Raw genomic sequence first — 15203 nt, 5'->3', positions numbered from 1 at the left:
ATAATCTTTCTGGAAAATACCACACATCTCTTACAGTATTGTTTTATGTTCATTTTTTTATTACATCATCTTTAGCACAAGAGAAATACTGTAATATTTTTAGTGATGATGAAATTGAGTTTATCGTCTGGCTGGTTCCATCCATTTTCCTGAATCAGTGATGCTCGATCGCCTACTCATCCTTTTGCGAGGTCTGTTACTGTGGCAACCTAATAAAGGAGGGAGAAAATTCGAAGGCATGTTCACCCTCCATCCAGATCTTGCCTGGTCAACAGATTCTCGTCAGAATGTTTCAAGGAGTTTGACCTTTATGGGCCTACTGGAACATATGGGATTACAACATCATTATCCAAGTCTTGGTGAACAGATGCAAACACTGTGGCATGGGATTGTAGGCAACTTTTTTTAAGGATTTTTTTTTCTGGCTTGTGGGCGGAACAGTGAGGGGAACAAAATGGTTCAATTGAAACAACCAGAATTAGCACAGTAGCAAGTGTATTCAATAATGGGATTTTTATTCCTCACTTCATTTTGTTTGCTGTTTCTCACATTGTAGAGCCTTTCTTCCATTTCAACCATCATAAGGACTGTATTCATCACAATAGGCTGCCTGCTACTCACCTCACGCACCTTCACCCACACATAGCCTCCACACCCACACAGTAGACACACAAATCATGCAGTCCCAGCCTCTGTTTTAGCTAAAAGTAAATCCATGTATTTGCGGATGAACATATCAGTGAATTCAGCCAGAAAGCTCATCAATGAACAGAATGTTGCTATGGTAACTGTTATTAGATTTAAAAAGAGTGTCTGTTGCAGTAAAAGGGCTCGTGTATGGAAATAAGGTGCAAGAAGGGAAAGAGGGGTAGCATTAAGATATTTGTGTAAGTTACATGACACGGCATATGTGACTATTATAGTGGAATCCCAAAATTGTAATTGTCTTTTCTGGGGTGATAGTCGACCTCGAATTTGTTTAGGAAAATAAATAAAACATCTGTAATGAAAATGTAACTATACCTCTTGATTGAAACGTTAGTAGTCGATTTCACTGTTTGGATTTTGCCATCTCACCCGCATTTTAATTTGCATTACATCTGCATTGGAGTCTGCCCCGACCTAATTGATGCTTTCTTGCATGCTGAACCAAGCTCAATTAAGGTGAAATCTTTTGCTATGGTCAAGCCGACGGCAAAACATTGCTTTAATTCGCGTTTGGTTTGACCATAGGATCTTATTCAACATCATGCATGCTTACAGTTCAACCTCCATATTTTTGTGCATTTTCTGCGAATCCAAGATTCAAACTACAATTTTCCAATTATTATACTGCAGCACTAACATTCCCCAGCCATCGACTTTCACAATACTAAACCAGGCAACATTACAAAATGTTTTTATGTGCGGTTACCATAATTTTCACATCCTTAAATTATAATTTTAACTGGTGAATGTGCGAATGTGAGGTTATGTCATCGAAAAGTAGGTCAGATTGCCGACCTTCTTTTATTGCAGTCTGACTCGCAGTCGGTCTGAATGATAATGTATTTGCTCACTTTTGATTTGAAGAAGCGTGATTGATTCCGCAGGTACGTTTCTGTTAAAAAGCATTTGTCAAGGAAAGAAAAGTGTCCTGTTTTGATTTACTTTGCATACTTTATCAGAGCTGTGATGACAGTACATTTTCCCTTGTAACATTGGAAGCTCTTTCACCAACAAAAACATTACCATGTTTGGCTGCTTAGCATGCACTTCTACAAACAGTAAATTTGCCTTTTGATGTTACTTTAGAGAAGGACTAACAGATGTGTTTGGCAAATATGCAGCTGTCTCTGGGAGCACTGGCTGGGATTTTACACTTAAGTGTTTCCAAACGTAGCGCTCAATAGAGCTTCATGCAATTCCATGAATGCAACTTGTTACAATGCAAGCATTAGCTAAGATCTGGGTGAACATTTGGAAACTGCCTTTAACAAACCGCAATATCACAGTTCATCACACAGTCTTCAGTTCCCCATCAACAAATGGGTGTCGCTTACTGTGAGTCAACATCAGGAAATGGTGCAGAAGGGCCAGCCCAACTTAGTTATCCTTCCTTTTCACATTTGTAACCCTTGTAGCGGCTGAGCCTGCGAGTAACCTTGTGTGAAACTATGCTGCGGACCGGCGCCAACATTTATTCTGTTCCATCGCTTCCCCGGTACCACAATTACTGTGTCATTATTGACAGAGGTGGGTAGCACAGCCAAAAATTGCTTTCGAGTGAACGACGATACTTTGAAATTATGTGACTCAAGTTAAAGGAAGGTTTTGGCTCACCAGGCAGAGAGTTGTCATTTTATGTATTATTACATTGAACTTCGTGAGATGGATTTAAGTTCGTAATAATAGTTCTGCCAACTTCCATCTTTGAATCCGTAGTGCTACGCATACATTGCGGAATGCTTTTTCTTCCTGTTCTTTTTGAATGAACAAAACCCTTTCAATAGCTAGACAGCTGTTCTTTTTTTGTAGTCCATCCGTTTGGTGTGCCACTTATCGTGAGCTAAAGCCTATCTGTAAGCTCAATATAGACTTCTGTTACATTGCACTTTGAGTCACTTTGAAAATGTTGCTTCTGTGTGTCGTCATGGTGCAGTCCTGTGACTGTCTGCCTGGCTCTGTTCGATGGGTCAAATGAAGTCAAAACATCTCACTATTGGATTGGTGAAACAGTCACATGAGATACGTCTCTCTCAGGAGCCAAAATGGATGGTGCAAGGAATAATAAATACATTTCAATAAAAAAAAAATAATACAAGTAGCAGGCAGAATTGTCATTTATTTGTAACAGAGTAAAAGTATTGTTTGTTTTAAACAAAAGTACAAGTAAAAAGTATGCAGAATTAAAACCGCTCTGAGAAGCACGTTTCCAAAAAGCGACTTCAGTAAATGTAATAAAGTATATGGCGATTGTTAATGCCTGCCTCTGATTATTTACAATGTGACCATAAAAAAGGAGTCAGTGGGACATGCAGAAGAGACAGCCAATGAAATAGCGATGGCATTATTTCGAATGAGGATTTATCGTGATGTGGTGGTGCAGCCGCCCGGTTCTCAGTCAGTGAGCTGTGAGCGTGAATGGTGACCAATGCAGCTTGTAGTAGTCCTGCCATTTGCCCCAAGTCTGCTGTCATTGACTCCAGATCCCTGCTTCAGTAATCAACAGGATATACGGTCAGAGAAAAAGAATGGAAGGATTCATCGTTAAGAGAGGCTTCAAAGTATGCTGTATTGTTAAGATTGACTCTTTTACTTTGACTTCTATCTGAATCGAAATGGCAATTAATTTGTAAAGTGTTAAAATGTCGCTGGGGGTGGCACGATTCACTCACCTGACATTAACGCCGGCAATGTGGGTTGAGTTCTCACTCAGTGATGGCGTGAATGTGAGCGTGAATGGTTGCCTCTTTATATTCCCTGTGATTAACTGCCGACTAGTCCAAGGTATAACCTTCTTTTCATTGTAATCAGCTGGTAGAGTCTCAATATCGTGAACCTGAACAGGATTGGTGGTGCCGGAAAAATGTATGTTAGTTTGCATTGCCTGCCAAGTAAAGAAAAGTGTTTTCTGATGACAATTTGGGTTCCTGAATAACTTAGTCCAGATATAATGGGGGAAAAAAGGTTTTTAATCATTTATACAATATAAAGGACTTAGAGATGTCCTAATCACATTTTTTTGCAGCCAGGTCAGAGTTCGAGTCATTTGCTTTCTTCTGTCAATCCTGAGTCTCGATGTATGCACTGGGAATTTATTATGAAGAAAAAAAGGAACGTATCCAAATTGTCCGATTTATCCAAAATGTTTTATTATTCGAATAAAGGTATCCCGAAAATATTATTTATATTATTTTTATGTGCCTGTAAATCAGCAGTGGTTCAAATGAACGAATCCCATAAAATATTGTAATCTTGATTTTAGAAATGACGAAAAATAAAATCACGTGATTGGCCCCTTTATCTGATAAAAGCGGGACAACTCGATAGGATGCGCTCAAGAACCATATACAGTCAAACCTCAGTTTTCGAACATCTCGGTTCTCGTTTTTTATGCCTTGGATGACGAACACATTTCGGTTCTCGAACAAACTGAGCGCACTTGAATGCACCACTTGACTCCTCTCGCCTTCCTTACACGAGGAAATGACGCTTCCTCGGGTCGCTTTCCATTGTGAGCAGACATGTGCAATAAACCTTTTTTTTTTTTTTAAAGAGCGTGGATTCGGTTTTCGAACAGCTTTCTGCAACGGATTATGGACGAAAACCGAGGTTTGACTGTATAAGTTAGTAGCTTCTGGAAGACTTATTTGGATTATATAGAGCCAATTGAAGCTCTCTTTACCCTCCATCAACCAACTGGCCTGTAAAAGTCAGACGACGGTGACACAGACTAAACTTCCCTAACAAAACTGCGGAGTAGGTGCTTTCCAACACTCCCTATAAAATAAGCTATAGCAGGAGTCTCAAAGTTCAATTCTCACTCACACACACAGACGAACAACCATCCGCGCTCACACTCACACTCACACCTAGGGACAATTTGGAGTGTTCAATCAGCCTGCCATGCATGTTTTTGGAATGTGGGAGGAAACCAGAGGACCCGGAGAAAACTCATGCAGGCACGGCAAGAACATGCAAACTCTACACAGGAAGGCCGCAGCTGGAATCGAACCCGGTACCTCTGCACTGTGAAGTCGACATGCTGACCACTCGACTCCCGTGCGTGCGCGTGCGCACGCTGTATGTAAAATTACTAAAATGGAGTTTGCATGTTTGGGCAGCATTTCACTAAAGCTACTTAAGAAGACACCTCTTTTGCCTGGAAAACACTGGTTTTGTAAATTGCTAATAGCCATATATTCACGTTCATTCTGTCTTATCACCGTCAGATTGTTATTCTGATTGTGAAAAGGACGGTATTTACTCTTATACAGTACAATATTACACAGAGCAACTGAATCAAAGTCAATTTATATCTGCACTAAAACCCTGATTATCTGTCTGCATGATTTGGGGAGTTAACGGATTATTCACAGGAATGTGGATGTTTAACTCATGAAGCTGATTCATTTTGCTCTTTTACATCTTGCAAAATGTAATGTTTTTAATTTTAATGTTACGGCCGTGCTCGCGTGATGTCGGCAAAAGGTGGACCCAAATGCAGCAAACGGGAGAAGGAAATTGTAAAAATGCAAACCACACTTCCCAATACTCATGTCTGCCTCACATAAAACTGGGATGAAAAATGTCAAGTCACATTTCAAAGCTCAGTGTCGCTGTCTTTTGCATCCGAATCTCAAACCTACTCATTTTCTGTTTCCTCCAGCAGTGAGTCTACTACTTTAAGGCCCGGCAGACATGGGGAAGCAGAACAGCAAGCTTCGTCCTGAGGTGATGCAGGACTTGCTGGAGAGCACCGACTTCACCGAGCATGAGATCCAGGAGTGGTACAAAGGCTTCTTACGAGATTGCCCCAGTGGAAACCTGTCCATGGAGGAGTTTAAAAAAATCTATGGCAACTTTTTCCCTTATGGGGATGCCTCGAAGTTTGCCGAGCATGTCTTTCGCACATTTGATGCAAATGGTGATGGGACAATAGACTTTCGGGAGTTCATTATTGCTCTTAGTGTGACGTCACGTGGCAAGCTGGAGCAGAAGCTAAAATGGGCCTTTAGTATGTACGACCTGGATGGAAACGGGTACATCAGCAAATCTGAAATGCTAGAGATTGTACAGGTAAGTCATCACTATATCGTGTACAAGGGCTAAAATACACAATTAACCATTTTCACTTTCATTTCCAACTCCCATGTCATCGTAGTCTCTTTCCAAGAGGTAGTTCACCCACGCACAAAGCCCAGCATTAGTCACGACACAGATTGTACCAACAGTAAACCTCAATGTCCATAATAAACCCTTCATGAGAATAGAACAACCACTGCTCATGATAAAGAAGAACAGTTTTCTCCAAGAAATCAAAGAAGCTCTTATACCTTTGAAAGGGCAGATGTGCATTAAATTAGCACATTACCAGCACTGAAAACTTTCATTGAGTATGAAGAAGGAAAACAGCATTTATAATATGAAACTGTTTTCAGCAGGCATTCATTCTGTGCACTCTTTGAGAAATGGCGTTGAGGCTCTCATAAAATGGAAGGGATTTCTTCTGTCCGAAGATAAATGTCCTGGGTCTGTTCAAAACAGTCCCAAGTTTCGTTCTAGAATGGCTTGGGGATCCCAAGGGGGAATGAATGGCAAAGTACTGATTCGCTAACATTTGTGGATATTTGGATGGCGTTTCATTTTTTTAAAAATGTCTGAATATATTTTTTCAAATGTAAACTTTCGGGAGCAGTGCTCCACCCACCTTTGAACAAGAAGTTGAAGGAAAGGAGAGAGCTTGAATGGCATTTCCTGCACTTGCGCTCCAAATGTAAACACCATCACATGCAAAAGTCTTCCCGTAAAACATGTTAAACACACTGTAACAGCAGCTAAGTGGCCCACTCCGGCTTCACATTAAATCAAGAGACACATTGCCCCGTGCAAGTCTAACGAGTGATGTAAATCTGTGCAGTGACAAGTTAGACTGGGTTTTGCTATTTTCGCAGACACGCACCTTGGCATAGTTAAAAGTGGCCGTTTTACGCCATTCTGGGTGCGAACATAGGGAAGAAATTGATTTGGTGGACCCCAAGCAGGTCAAAGCACATAAATGATGTTGATAATTCTGCGGCCAGCCAGACCAAACACTGGTTCAGCGTTCATAGCAGGTTAGGTCCTCAACTGACCGGCTGTCACCAAGAGCTTGTTGCGGTGCTTTGCCAGGACCTTAACGTCACTGGTCATCCAAGACTTCTGCTCACAGCACACTGATGCGTTTCTCAATCGTGACTCTGGCATCACAGGGTTTGATGTAACTGAGCACATCAGAATCATATGACTCTTGGTCTTGCGAAGCAGTCTTGGTGGCAGGCATCCTCAGGCCACTTTTTTACAGACTTTATGACCAAGAACGCTTTTTTCCATAAGGTGGGTCTATGCTTAGGTTACTTACTTAGATTACTTATCTATGGTCACATCAGCTGTTTCATTCAGAGTGGTGTTGCTCTGAATCCATTTTTATTAGCGCATACTTTTTCCAGAATATTTACTCCCCTGGTGGCACATGTACTTGTGGAATTTGAGGAGAATTGTTTTTAGGTCTGCATGGTTAAAATCACCAGAGACCATGTGGACTGTATCAGGATAAATGGGTGGACAGTTGTTTATTTCAGTACGTAGCAGGCTAAAAAATGCTAGCTTTAGTACTGATGAAGGATCTACAGCAGTTACCATTACAACATTAAACTCACAGGAAAGGTAAGCGGGTCTGCTATTAGTATTAAAATATTAAAAAGGAACCTTACCTATAGTCTGTTTGTACAGCACCTGTTTTTAATACAAATACTCAATTACACAGTAATTAAACCCCGTTTCTGTACTGGAGTTGTGTTGTGCAGCCTCTTAGCTCAAAAGCATGACTGGGTGCAGCCACATCTCTGTGATCAATGGAGGAGGACCTGACAAAATTGTTGCTGCGGTGGGTGGCAGTGCAGTCGTAGGTGTCGAGCGTGAAGAGTAATATTTCCTCTCGATCAGCGTTTTTCTTCTCTTCATATTGTGTTCTTATCTGTTTTCCTAATGATTGATTTTTGATTGGAGAAAAAGATGCTGCAATCATTTTGTGTGGCTCCATTCCTTTTCTTATTTGACTTAGTTTTTCAGTTGTCTGTCTGCTATTGTGTGATCTGCAAGTACCGGTATCCTTTTAAAAAAAAAAAAAAAAAAAACGGAGTCGCTGGCTGCTCCAAATTTGTACTTTACATTTTTAGAGTGGCATTATTTTCTTTTAATGCCTGCTTTTGTTTTTTTTTATACCTCCAATTTGCTTGCAGTTATAAAAAATAGGTATAGGCATATCACCTCGATCCACAATGGATATTTATTCATTCATTCATTATGTGAGCACTTCAGCCTCACGAGTGTCGTGGGCGTGCTGGAGCCTATCTCAGCTGTCTTCGGGCAGTAGGCGGGGCACACCCTGAAGGGATCGCTAGCCAATTGCAGGGCATACATAGACAAATGTCCATTTGCGCTTGCACTCACATGTAGGGACAATTTAGATTTTACAGTGTAGTATTGATGGTTTTGTTTACCTTGGGCCCCAAATGTCGAGCCCTGGGCTGAGCCAGTGATGTTGTAAACCAGCTGACATACCTTACCCATAGTGTGATTAGCAACTCGTGCTTCCCCCGGACGAACAAACTGCGATGCAAAACTGCTCATTTCCAACCTTGATGTATATTTACAGAAAAACAACAATAACAGGAACAGTTTTTCTTGGTCATCGGTTTTGTGTTGCTCCGAATTACAGCTACATATCTTTGCTGAATAAATATCGAAATATGTCGTCGTTAACAACAGATGACGGTAACTTGCTGTTGATCAGCTGTTTTGTGACCCAGAAGATGACCTGCCCGGACACTTTGTAATGTGAAGCATAACCATCACCTATATAAAGCACTATAATCTCCGTGAGCCGTCACCTTACCGTGGTGGAGGGGTTTGTGTGTCCCAATGATCCTAGGAGCTAAGTTGTCTGGGACTTTATGCCCCTGGCAGGGTCACCCATGCCAAACAGGTTCTAGGTGAGGGACCAGACAAAGCACGGCTCAAAGACCCCTTATGATGAGTAAAATTAATGGATCTCAGTTTCCCTTGCCCGGACGCGGGTCACCGGGACCCCCTCTGGAGCCAGGCCTAGAGGTGGGGCTCGTTGGCGAGCGCCTGGTGGCCGGGCCTACACCCATGGGGCCCGGCCGGGCTTAGCCCGAAGAGGCAACGTGGGTCCCCCTTCTCATGGGCTCACCACCCTTGGGAGGGGCCAAAAGGGTCGGGTGCAATGTGAGCTGGGCAGCAGCCAAAGGCGGGGACCCTGGCGGTCTGATCCTCGGCTGCAGAAGCTAGCTCTAGGGACGTGGAATGTCACCTCTCTGGCAGGGAAGGAGCCCGAGCTGGTGTGCGAGGTAGAAAAGTTCCGACTGGATATAGTCGGACTTGCCTCCACACATAGCCTGGGTTCTGGTACCAGTTCTCTCGAGAGGGGTTGGACTCTCTTCCACTCTGGAGTTGCTCACGGTGAGAGGCGCAGAGCAGGTGTGGGCATACTCATTGCCCCCCGGCTCAGTGCCTGTACATTGGGGTTCACACCCGTAGACGAGAGGGTCGCCTCCCTCCTCCTTCGGGTGCATATGCACCAAACAGCAGCTCAGCGTACCCACTCTTTTTGGAGTCCTTGGAGGGTGTGCTGGAGAGTACTCCTGCTGGGGACTCCCTTGTTCTGCTGGGGGACTTCAATGCTCACGTGGGCAATGACAGCGAGACCTGGAAGGGTGTGATTGGGAGGAACGGCCCCCCCGATCTGAACTCGAGTGGTGTTTTGTTATTGGACTTCTGTGCTCGTCACGGATTGTCCATAACGAACACCTTGTTCAAACATAAGGGTGTCCATATGTGCACTTGGCACCAGGACACCCTAGGCCGCAGTTTGATGATTGACTTTGTGGTTGTATCATCGGATTTGCGGCCACATGTTTTGGACACTCGGGTGAAGAGGGGGCGGAGCTGTCAACTGATCACCACCTGGTGGTGAGTAGGCTCCGATGGTGGGGGAAGATACCGGTCCGTCCTGGCAGACCCAAACGTATTGTGAGGGTTTGTTTGGAGCGTCTGGCGGAATCCCCTGTCAGAAAGAGTTTCAACTCCCACCTCCAGCAGAGCTTTTCCCATGTCCCAGGGGAGGCGGGAGACATTGAGTCCGAATGGACCATGTTCCGTGCCTCTATTGTTGAGGCGGCCAATCTGAGTTGTGGCCATAAGGTGGTTGGTGCCTGTCGTGGTACCTCCGTACTCGCTGGTGGACACCAGCAGTAAGGGATGCCGTCAAGCTGAAGAAGGAGTCCTATCGGGCCTTTATGGCCTGTGGGACCCCAGAGGCAGCTGACGGGTATCGACTGGCTAAGCGGAACGCAGCTTCGGTGGTCGCCGAGGCAAAAACCCGCGCGTGGGAAGAGTTCGGTGAGGCCATGGAACCCGACTTCCGGACGGCTTCGAGGAAATTCTGGTCCACCATCCGACGTCTCAGGAGGGGGAAGCAGTACACCACTAACACTGTATACAGTGGGGATGGGGTGCTGCTGACTTCGACTCGGGACGTTGTGAACCGGTGGGCAGAATACTTCGAAGACCTCTCAACTCCACCCAACACGCCTTCCTCGGAGGAAGCAGAGTCTGAGGATCCTGAGGTGGGCTCCCCTATCTCTGTGGTTGAAGTCACCGATGTGGTTAAAAAGCTTCTCGGTGGCAAGGCCCCAGGGGTGGATAAGATCCGCCCGGAGTTCCTCAAGGCTCTGGATGCTGTGGGGCTGTCCTGGTTGACATGCCTCTGCAGCATCGCGTGGTCATCGGGGAGAGTGCCTCTGGATTGGCAGACTGGGGTGGTGGTCCCTCTTTTTAAAAAGGGGGACCTGAGGGTGTGTTCCAACTACAGAGGGATCACACTCCTCAGCCTCCCTGGTAAGGTCTATTCAGGGGTGCTGGAGAGGAGGGTCCGTCGGGAAGTCAAGCCTCAGATTGAGGAGAAGCAGTGTGGTTTTCGTCCTGGCCGTGGAACTGTGGACCAGCTCTACACCCTTAGCAGGGTCCTCGAGGGTACGTGGGAACTTGCCCAACCAGTCTACATGTGTTTTGTGGACTTGGAGAAGGCATTTGACCGTGTCCCTCGGGGGGGTTCTGTGGGGGGTGCTTCGGGAGTATGGGGTACCGAGCCCCCTGATACGGGCTGTTCGGTCCCTATACTGCCGATGTCAGAGTTTGGTTCGCATTGCCGGCAATAAGTCGGAATTGTTTCCAGTGAGGGTTGGACTCCGCCAAGGCTGCCCTTTGTCGCCGATTCTGTTCATCACCTTTATGGACAGAATTTCTAGGCGCAGCCGAAGCATTGAGGGGGTCCGTTTTGGGGGCCTCAGTATTGCATCTCTGCTTTTTGCAGATGATGCGTACTGTTGGCTCCTTCAAGCAGGACTCTCCAACTCTCACTGGAGTGTTTCGCAGCCGAGTGTGAAGTGGTTGGGATGAGGATCAGCACCTCCAAATCTGAAACCATGGTCCTCAGTCGGAAAAGGGTGGAGTGCAACAGACAACAGTTATGTGTGTGTGTGTGTGTGTGTGTGTGTGTGTGTGTGTGTGTGTGTGTGTGTGTGTGTGTGTGTGTGTGTGTGCGTGTGTCTGCGTGTGCATGTGCGTGTGTGTGCGCATGCATGTGCATTATTGGTGATTATCTCAAGAGAGGTAAATTAGATGTACTGCAGATGTTGATTAGCAGCAAAAATAATAATAATTTTCAAAATCATCTCAGCCATTTAATGTGAGATAAACAGCTTTCTGCTGATCCATCTACTGTTTGATCCCGATACTGTATTGCAAATTCAAAAATCATAGCGGATGCCATTTATGTGAGTTGGTTCAATTCAAAGAGCAAAGCCATCTCTTTCTTTCCTGCTCTTTCTCTGGATATACTGTATATCGATCTCTTGATCAAGCTAGCTAGCTAGCTATCCATCTCACTCGCTATCCATCTCACCCAAAGTCAGTTGAGATTGATTCCAAATATTTGGCGTTTAAGTTAAAAAAAATAAATCAATAAATACAGTTTCTAAACATGTCTTTTTTAACCATGTAATGGTAATCCCTAAAATTGAAGAATGGTTTGTAAAATTTCATTTATGTTGTAAATGACTTTTCTTATCAATCATCAAACGGTTTACTTTCATCAAAGTAATTTGGAAAAGTTACTAACACTATTTGTTTGCCTTCATGCAGGCTATTTATAAGATGGTGTCCTCGGTGATGAAGATGCCGGAGGATGAGTCAACGCCTGAGAAAAGGACAGAGAAGATCTTCAGGCAAATGGACACCAACAGAGATGGTAGACTTGCTTTACGTGCTGCTTTTTTTGAGGAGACAAAATTTCTAGGGGTTTGCGAAATGCTGTAGTGCAGTCAAAATACCATCAAATATAAAGAATTTTAACTCGCATTACAATGCCTCTTTTTGGTCTTGTCGAAATTAGTCTCTTTTGAATGTTCTATATTGTCTCATGCAAGTGAAGAAGGGCTCACCCAACACATTTCATTGCTGGGCCAATGATGCTTACAGATTTCTTCGGCATAACAACTCAAGACAAAACTTGGAGAGGCTGTACTTTGAGCGCCGAATATATCTATTTTTTAGAAATAAATACATTTTAAAAAGCAACTGGAAAGCTCATGCAAGTCCCCCAAAAAACAGAGAGACTTATATTTTTCCTCATAGAGGAAGCAAGTCATCAGCTGCCAAAATACACTTTGTCAATCAATGGTCAGTGTACTGTATGTGACACATGCGAAATGCAAATTGCACTTCAGGAATAAGTGCCCAGTTATGCGCAATATTCAGGCCATATTTATTAGTCTTTTACCTTTTTTAAATATTATTATTGTTATTATTTTTCACTTTAGGATTGTTTAGGTCTGTCCATGTTGTACATTGTCCATTGACTTTGCAGTTGCATTGGCACATATCCAATTCACATCTGAATTTTATTCACTTCTAGAAATGGTTATCAAATTCATGCCTTATTCTATTTACAAAAAAGAAAGACAGAAGATTTGATTTGTATGATTTGAACAATGTAGTGTAAATCCAGCGTTATCGTTGAATCTAGGTGCAATGAAAAGCATGTATTTTGAAGTGCGTGTGTGTCAAAACATGTCACTGCCAGCTGGTTTACTGGCTGTCAGCTGTCTTCTTCTGATGAACTCTTTGAGAGGCCCCAAACAGATGGAAATCAGAAGTCGCAAGGTCTTGACTGTAAGGGGATGGGGAAGCAATTCCCAAACCAACTGGTTGATGGGCTCCACTGTTTTGGCTGCTTCATTTTGGGAACCCAGCGGCAGCTGACATTGGAGTGAAGAAAATCTTCATGAACGATTTGGTGTGCATTTCCAAAAGAGATACTTCAACTGCATTGACCATGGTTGGAGTTCTCACTTCTGCCCTGTCTTCGTCAAGATCATTATTCCGCCCTTCCTGAAATAATCTAGACCATAGGTGCCCGTTACGTCGATTGCGATCGACCAGTAGATCAAGGACTGGTCTCAAGTCGCTCCGAGGGGTGTGGGGGGGGATAAATGTGTCTCTGTGCATGTGAGTAATACATTTTTGGTGTTAATGCACACTGCTCCCTAATCATTCTGTCAGTCTCACTTTCACAAAAAGTATTTAAAAAAAAAAAATAATAATAAAGCAGGTCATCTTTAACCGGAAGTTGTTAGCACGCAGTAGTCTGCAGTTGCAGCTTGTGACCAGAGTTGCTGCTCTATATCTTGTATCGTTATCATATTCTCATTCAGAGTTTGTTTTGTACAATTCACCGAGGGGACGGGCAAAGAATGGGAATCTGGAGGGCTGAGAGAAGCATTTTAAAACGGTACACGTGAGGTACGATCGTGAACAGGCTGACTAAGTGTGTCTCATGCCTCAGCGTCATGCTATTGCTGATCATGGCATGCGTGTGTACGTGCGTGCCTGCGTAAGCGTGCGTGCACGGTAACGGGTCGATCGCGGGAGGCGGGTTGATAGAAAAGTAGATCCTCAGTCAAAAAGGTTTGGGCACCCCTGATCTAGACCATTTATAGACTTTTTTTCTGAATTGTGCTGCTACATACAGAGCAGACATTCTTCTAAAAAAAAATCACTTGGTTTGCACTGTTCTGATCTTGGTTCAGTCCTTGAGCACATTTTCATGTCAGCCATTTTGTATCATTGGAAAACTGATTACAAAACAATTATCACAAAAAATAGATACTGTGAATAGGACACTGGAGGTTCGAACATACACACAAACGTGCACATTGCGTGCACAAACATTTTTCCAATTCAAGTTTTATTTTCTGCATTCCCCGGCAAGTTTTATGCATGTCACGTGAGTAAGAGAGCTTAATGGTCAGCGTATCAGACAGATTTGACACACCCTGTCAACGTGACCCTGACCTGAAAAGACACATAAACACATTTTACAAGCACACCTGAAAATCTCAACAACCATAACAGTGGTCACTGGCATAGACTATTAAATATGGTCTGAATATGGAACATTAAGTATGCATAGATTATTAACAAAGAATCATTCATGCTGACGGTGTCCGACAGAATAGTGCCACGGTTACTCATTTGAATCAAAGTCAATCCAGGCCACGCAAGTGGTGCAGTATTCAGTTGTTGTTGTTGTTGTTTTTTAAACTTTGCTTCTTTTTTTTCCCAAACCCTGTGATAATAATAAGAATACATTTTATTTATGAGCGCTTTTCAAAACACCCAAGGACACTTTACAATCAGGAACAAGAACAATAAAACGCAATGCGGGTTGATGACACTTAATGTGTGAAGGCTTCGGCGTTTAACCCTTTGTCAGGTTTGTCCAATTTGACACTCAGGAATAAACAAAAGGAGGAGACAGGAGACTTTTTCATGCACCATGTAACCTGATAACATGATAAACTATCCACGCTAGTAACCACTGTCCCTGAAAGGGTTAAACATGTTTTTCTACACCTTCAACTTTATTGGATTTCATTCCTCGCACTACTACTTCCATATTTTCCAACCGATTGTCACCATTCTAACTTGAACATATTGCAAAAATTAACGCCATATATGCTTGCCGCTTTCTCTTTCCAAAAATTCACGTTTTTCTCCAAATTCCAAATTATTCCCCATTCATTCCCCAATGACACATTCTACATTTTCCACCTATTCAATTCCTACAAAAACTCACCAATCATTCTCATTTCAATAAAACAGTGTCACGTCATTCCCCTTCCAAATTCGAAATGTTCAGCTCATTCAGTTCACCTTGAAGACAGTAGTCAACATTCCAAAAATTATTATTAAAAGTATTACGATTATTTATTGCTTATTGTACAGGATACACGCATGGAGGAGATGGAATTAAATTGGTCTATGGAAAACAATGTGTGTTTGAATACTGTACAAACAGCATGCAGAATTATGAGGGT

The 15203-nt window shown here is 43.3% G+C and overlaps 1 protein-coding gene across 5 annotated transcripts in view; it reads left to right on the top strand.

Moving 5' to 3' along the window:
* The window catches only part of LOC147203449 (neurocalcin-delta A), a 36612-nt gene that overhangs the window by 17840 nt on the left and 3569 nt on the right, over window positions 1-15203 (top strand). For 2 of the 5 annotated variants that reach the window (XM_086113373.1, XM_086113377.1), the window contains exons 2-3: window positions 5372-5781; window positions 11968-12073. In XM_086113373.1, coding sequence (XP_085969499.1) covers window positions 5404-5781; window positions 11968-12073 — 484 coding nt within the window. In that variant the 5' untranslated portion in view covers window positions 5372-5403. Of the gene's footprint in view, window positions 1-2107; window positions 2236-5371; window positions 5782-11967; window positions 12074-15203 lie in introns of those variants that run through there. The other 3 variants (XM_086113375.1, XM_086113374.1, XM_086113376.1) reach the window with 3 other exon arrangements.

This window comes from Hippocampus guttulatus, chromosome 6 (genome assembly GCF_054856545.1).
Source record: "Hippocampus guttulatus isolate MCC_2025c chromosome 6, RoL_Hgut_1.0, whole genome shotgun sequence".
In the NCBI taxonomy this organism is placed as follows: Eukaryota; Metazoa; Chordata; class Actinopteri; order Syngnathiformes; family Syngnathidae; genus Hippocampus; species Hippocampus guttulatus.
The sequence above is the reverse complement of the archived record's forward strand: the minus strand, read 5'-3'. Positions and strand labels throughout refer to the sequence as shown.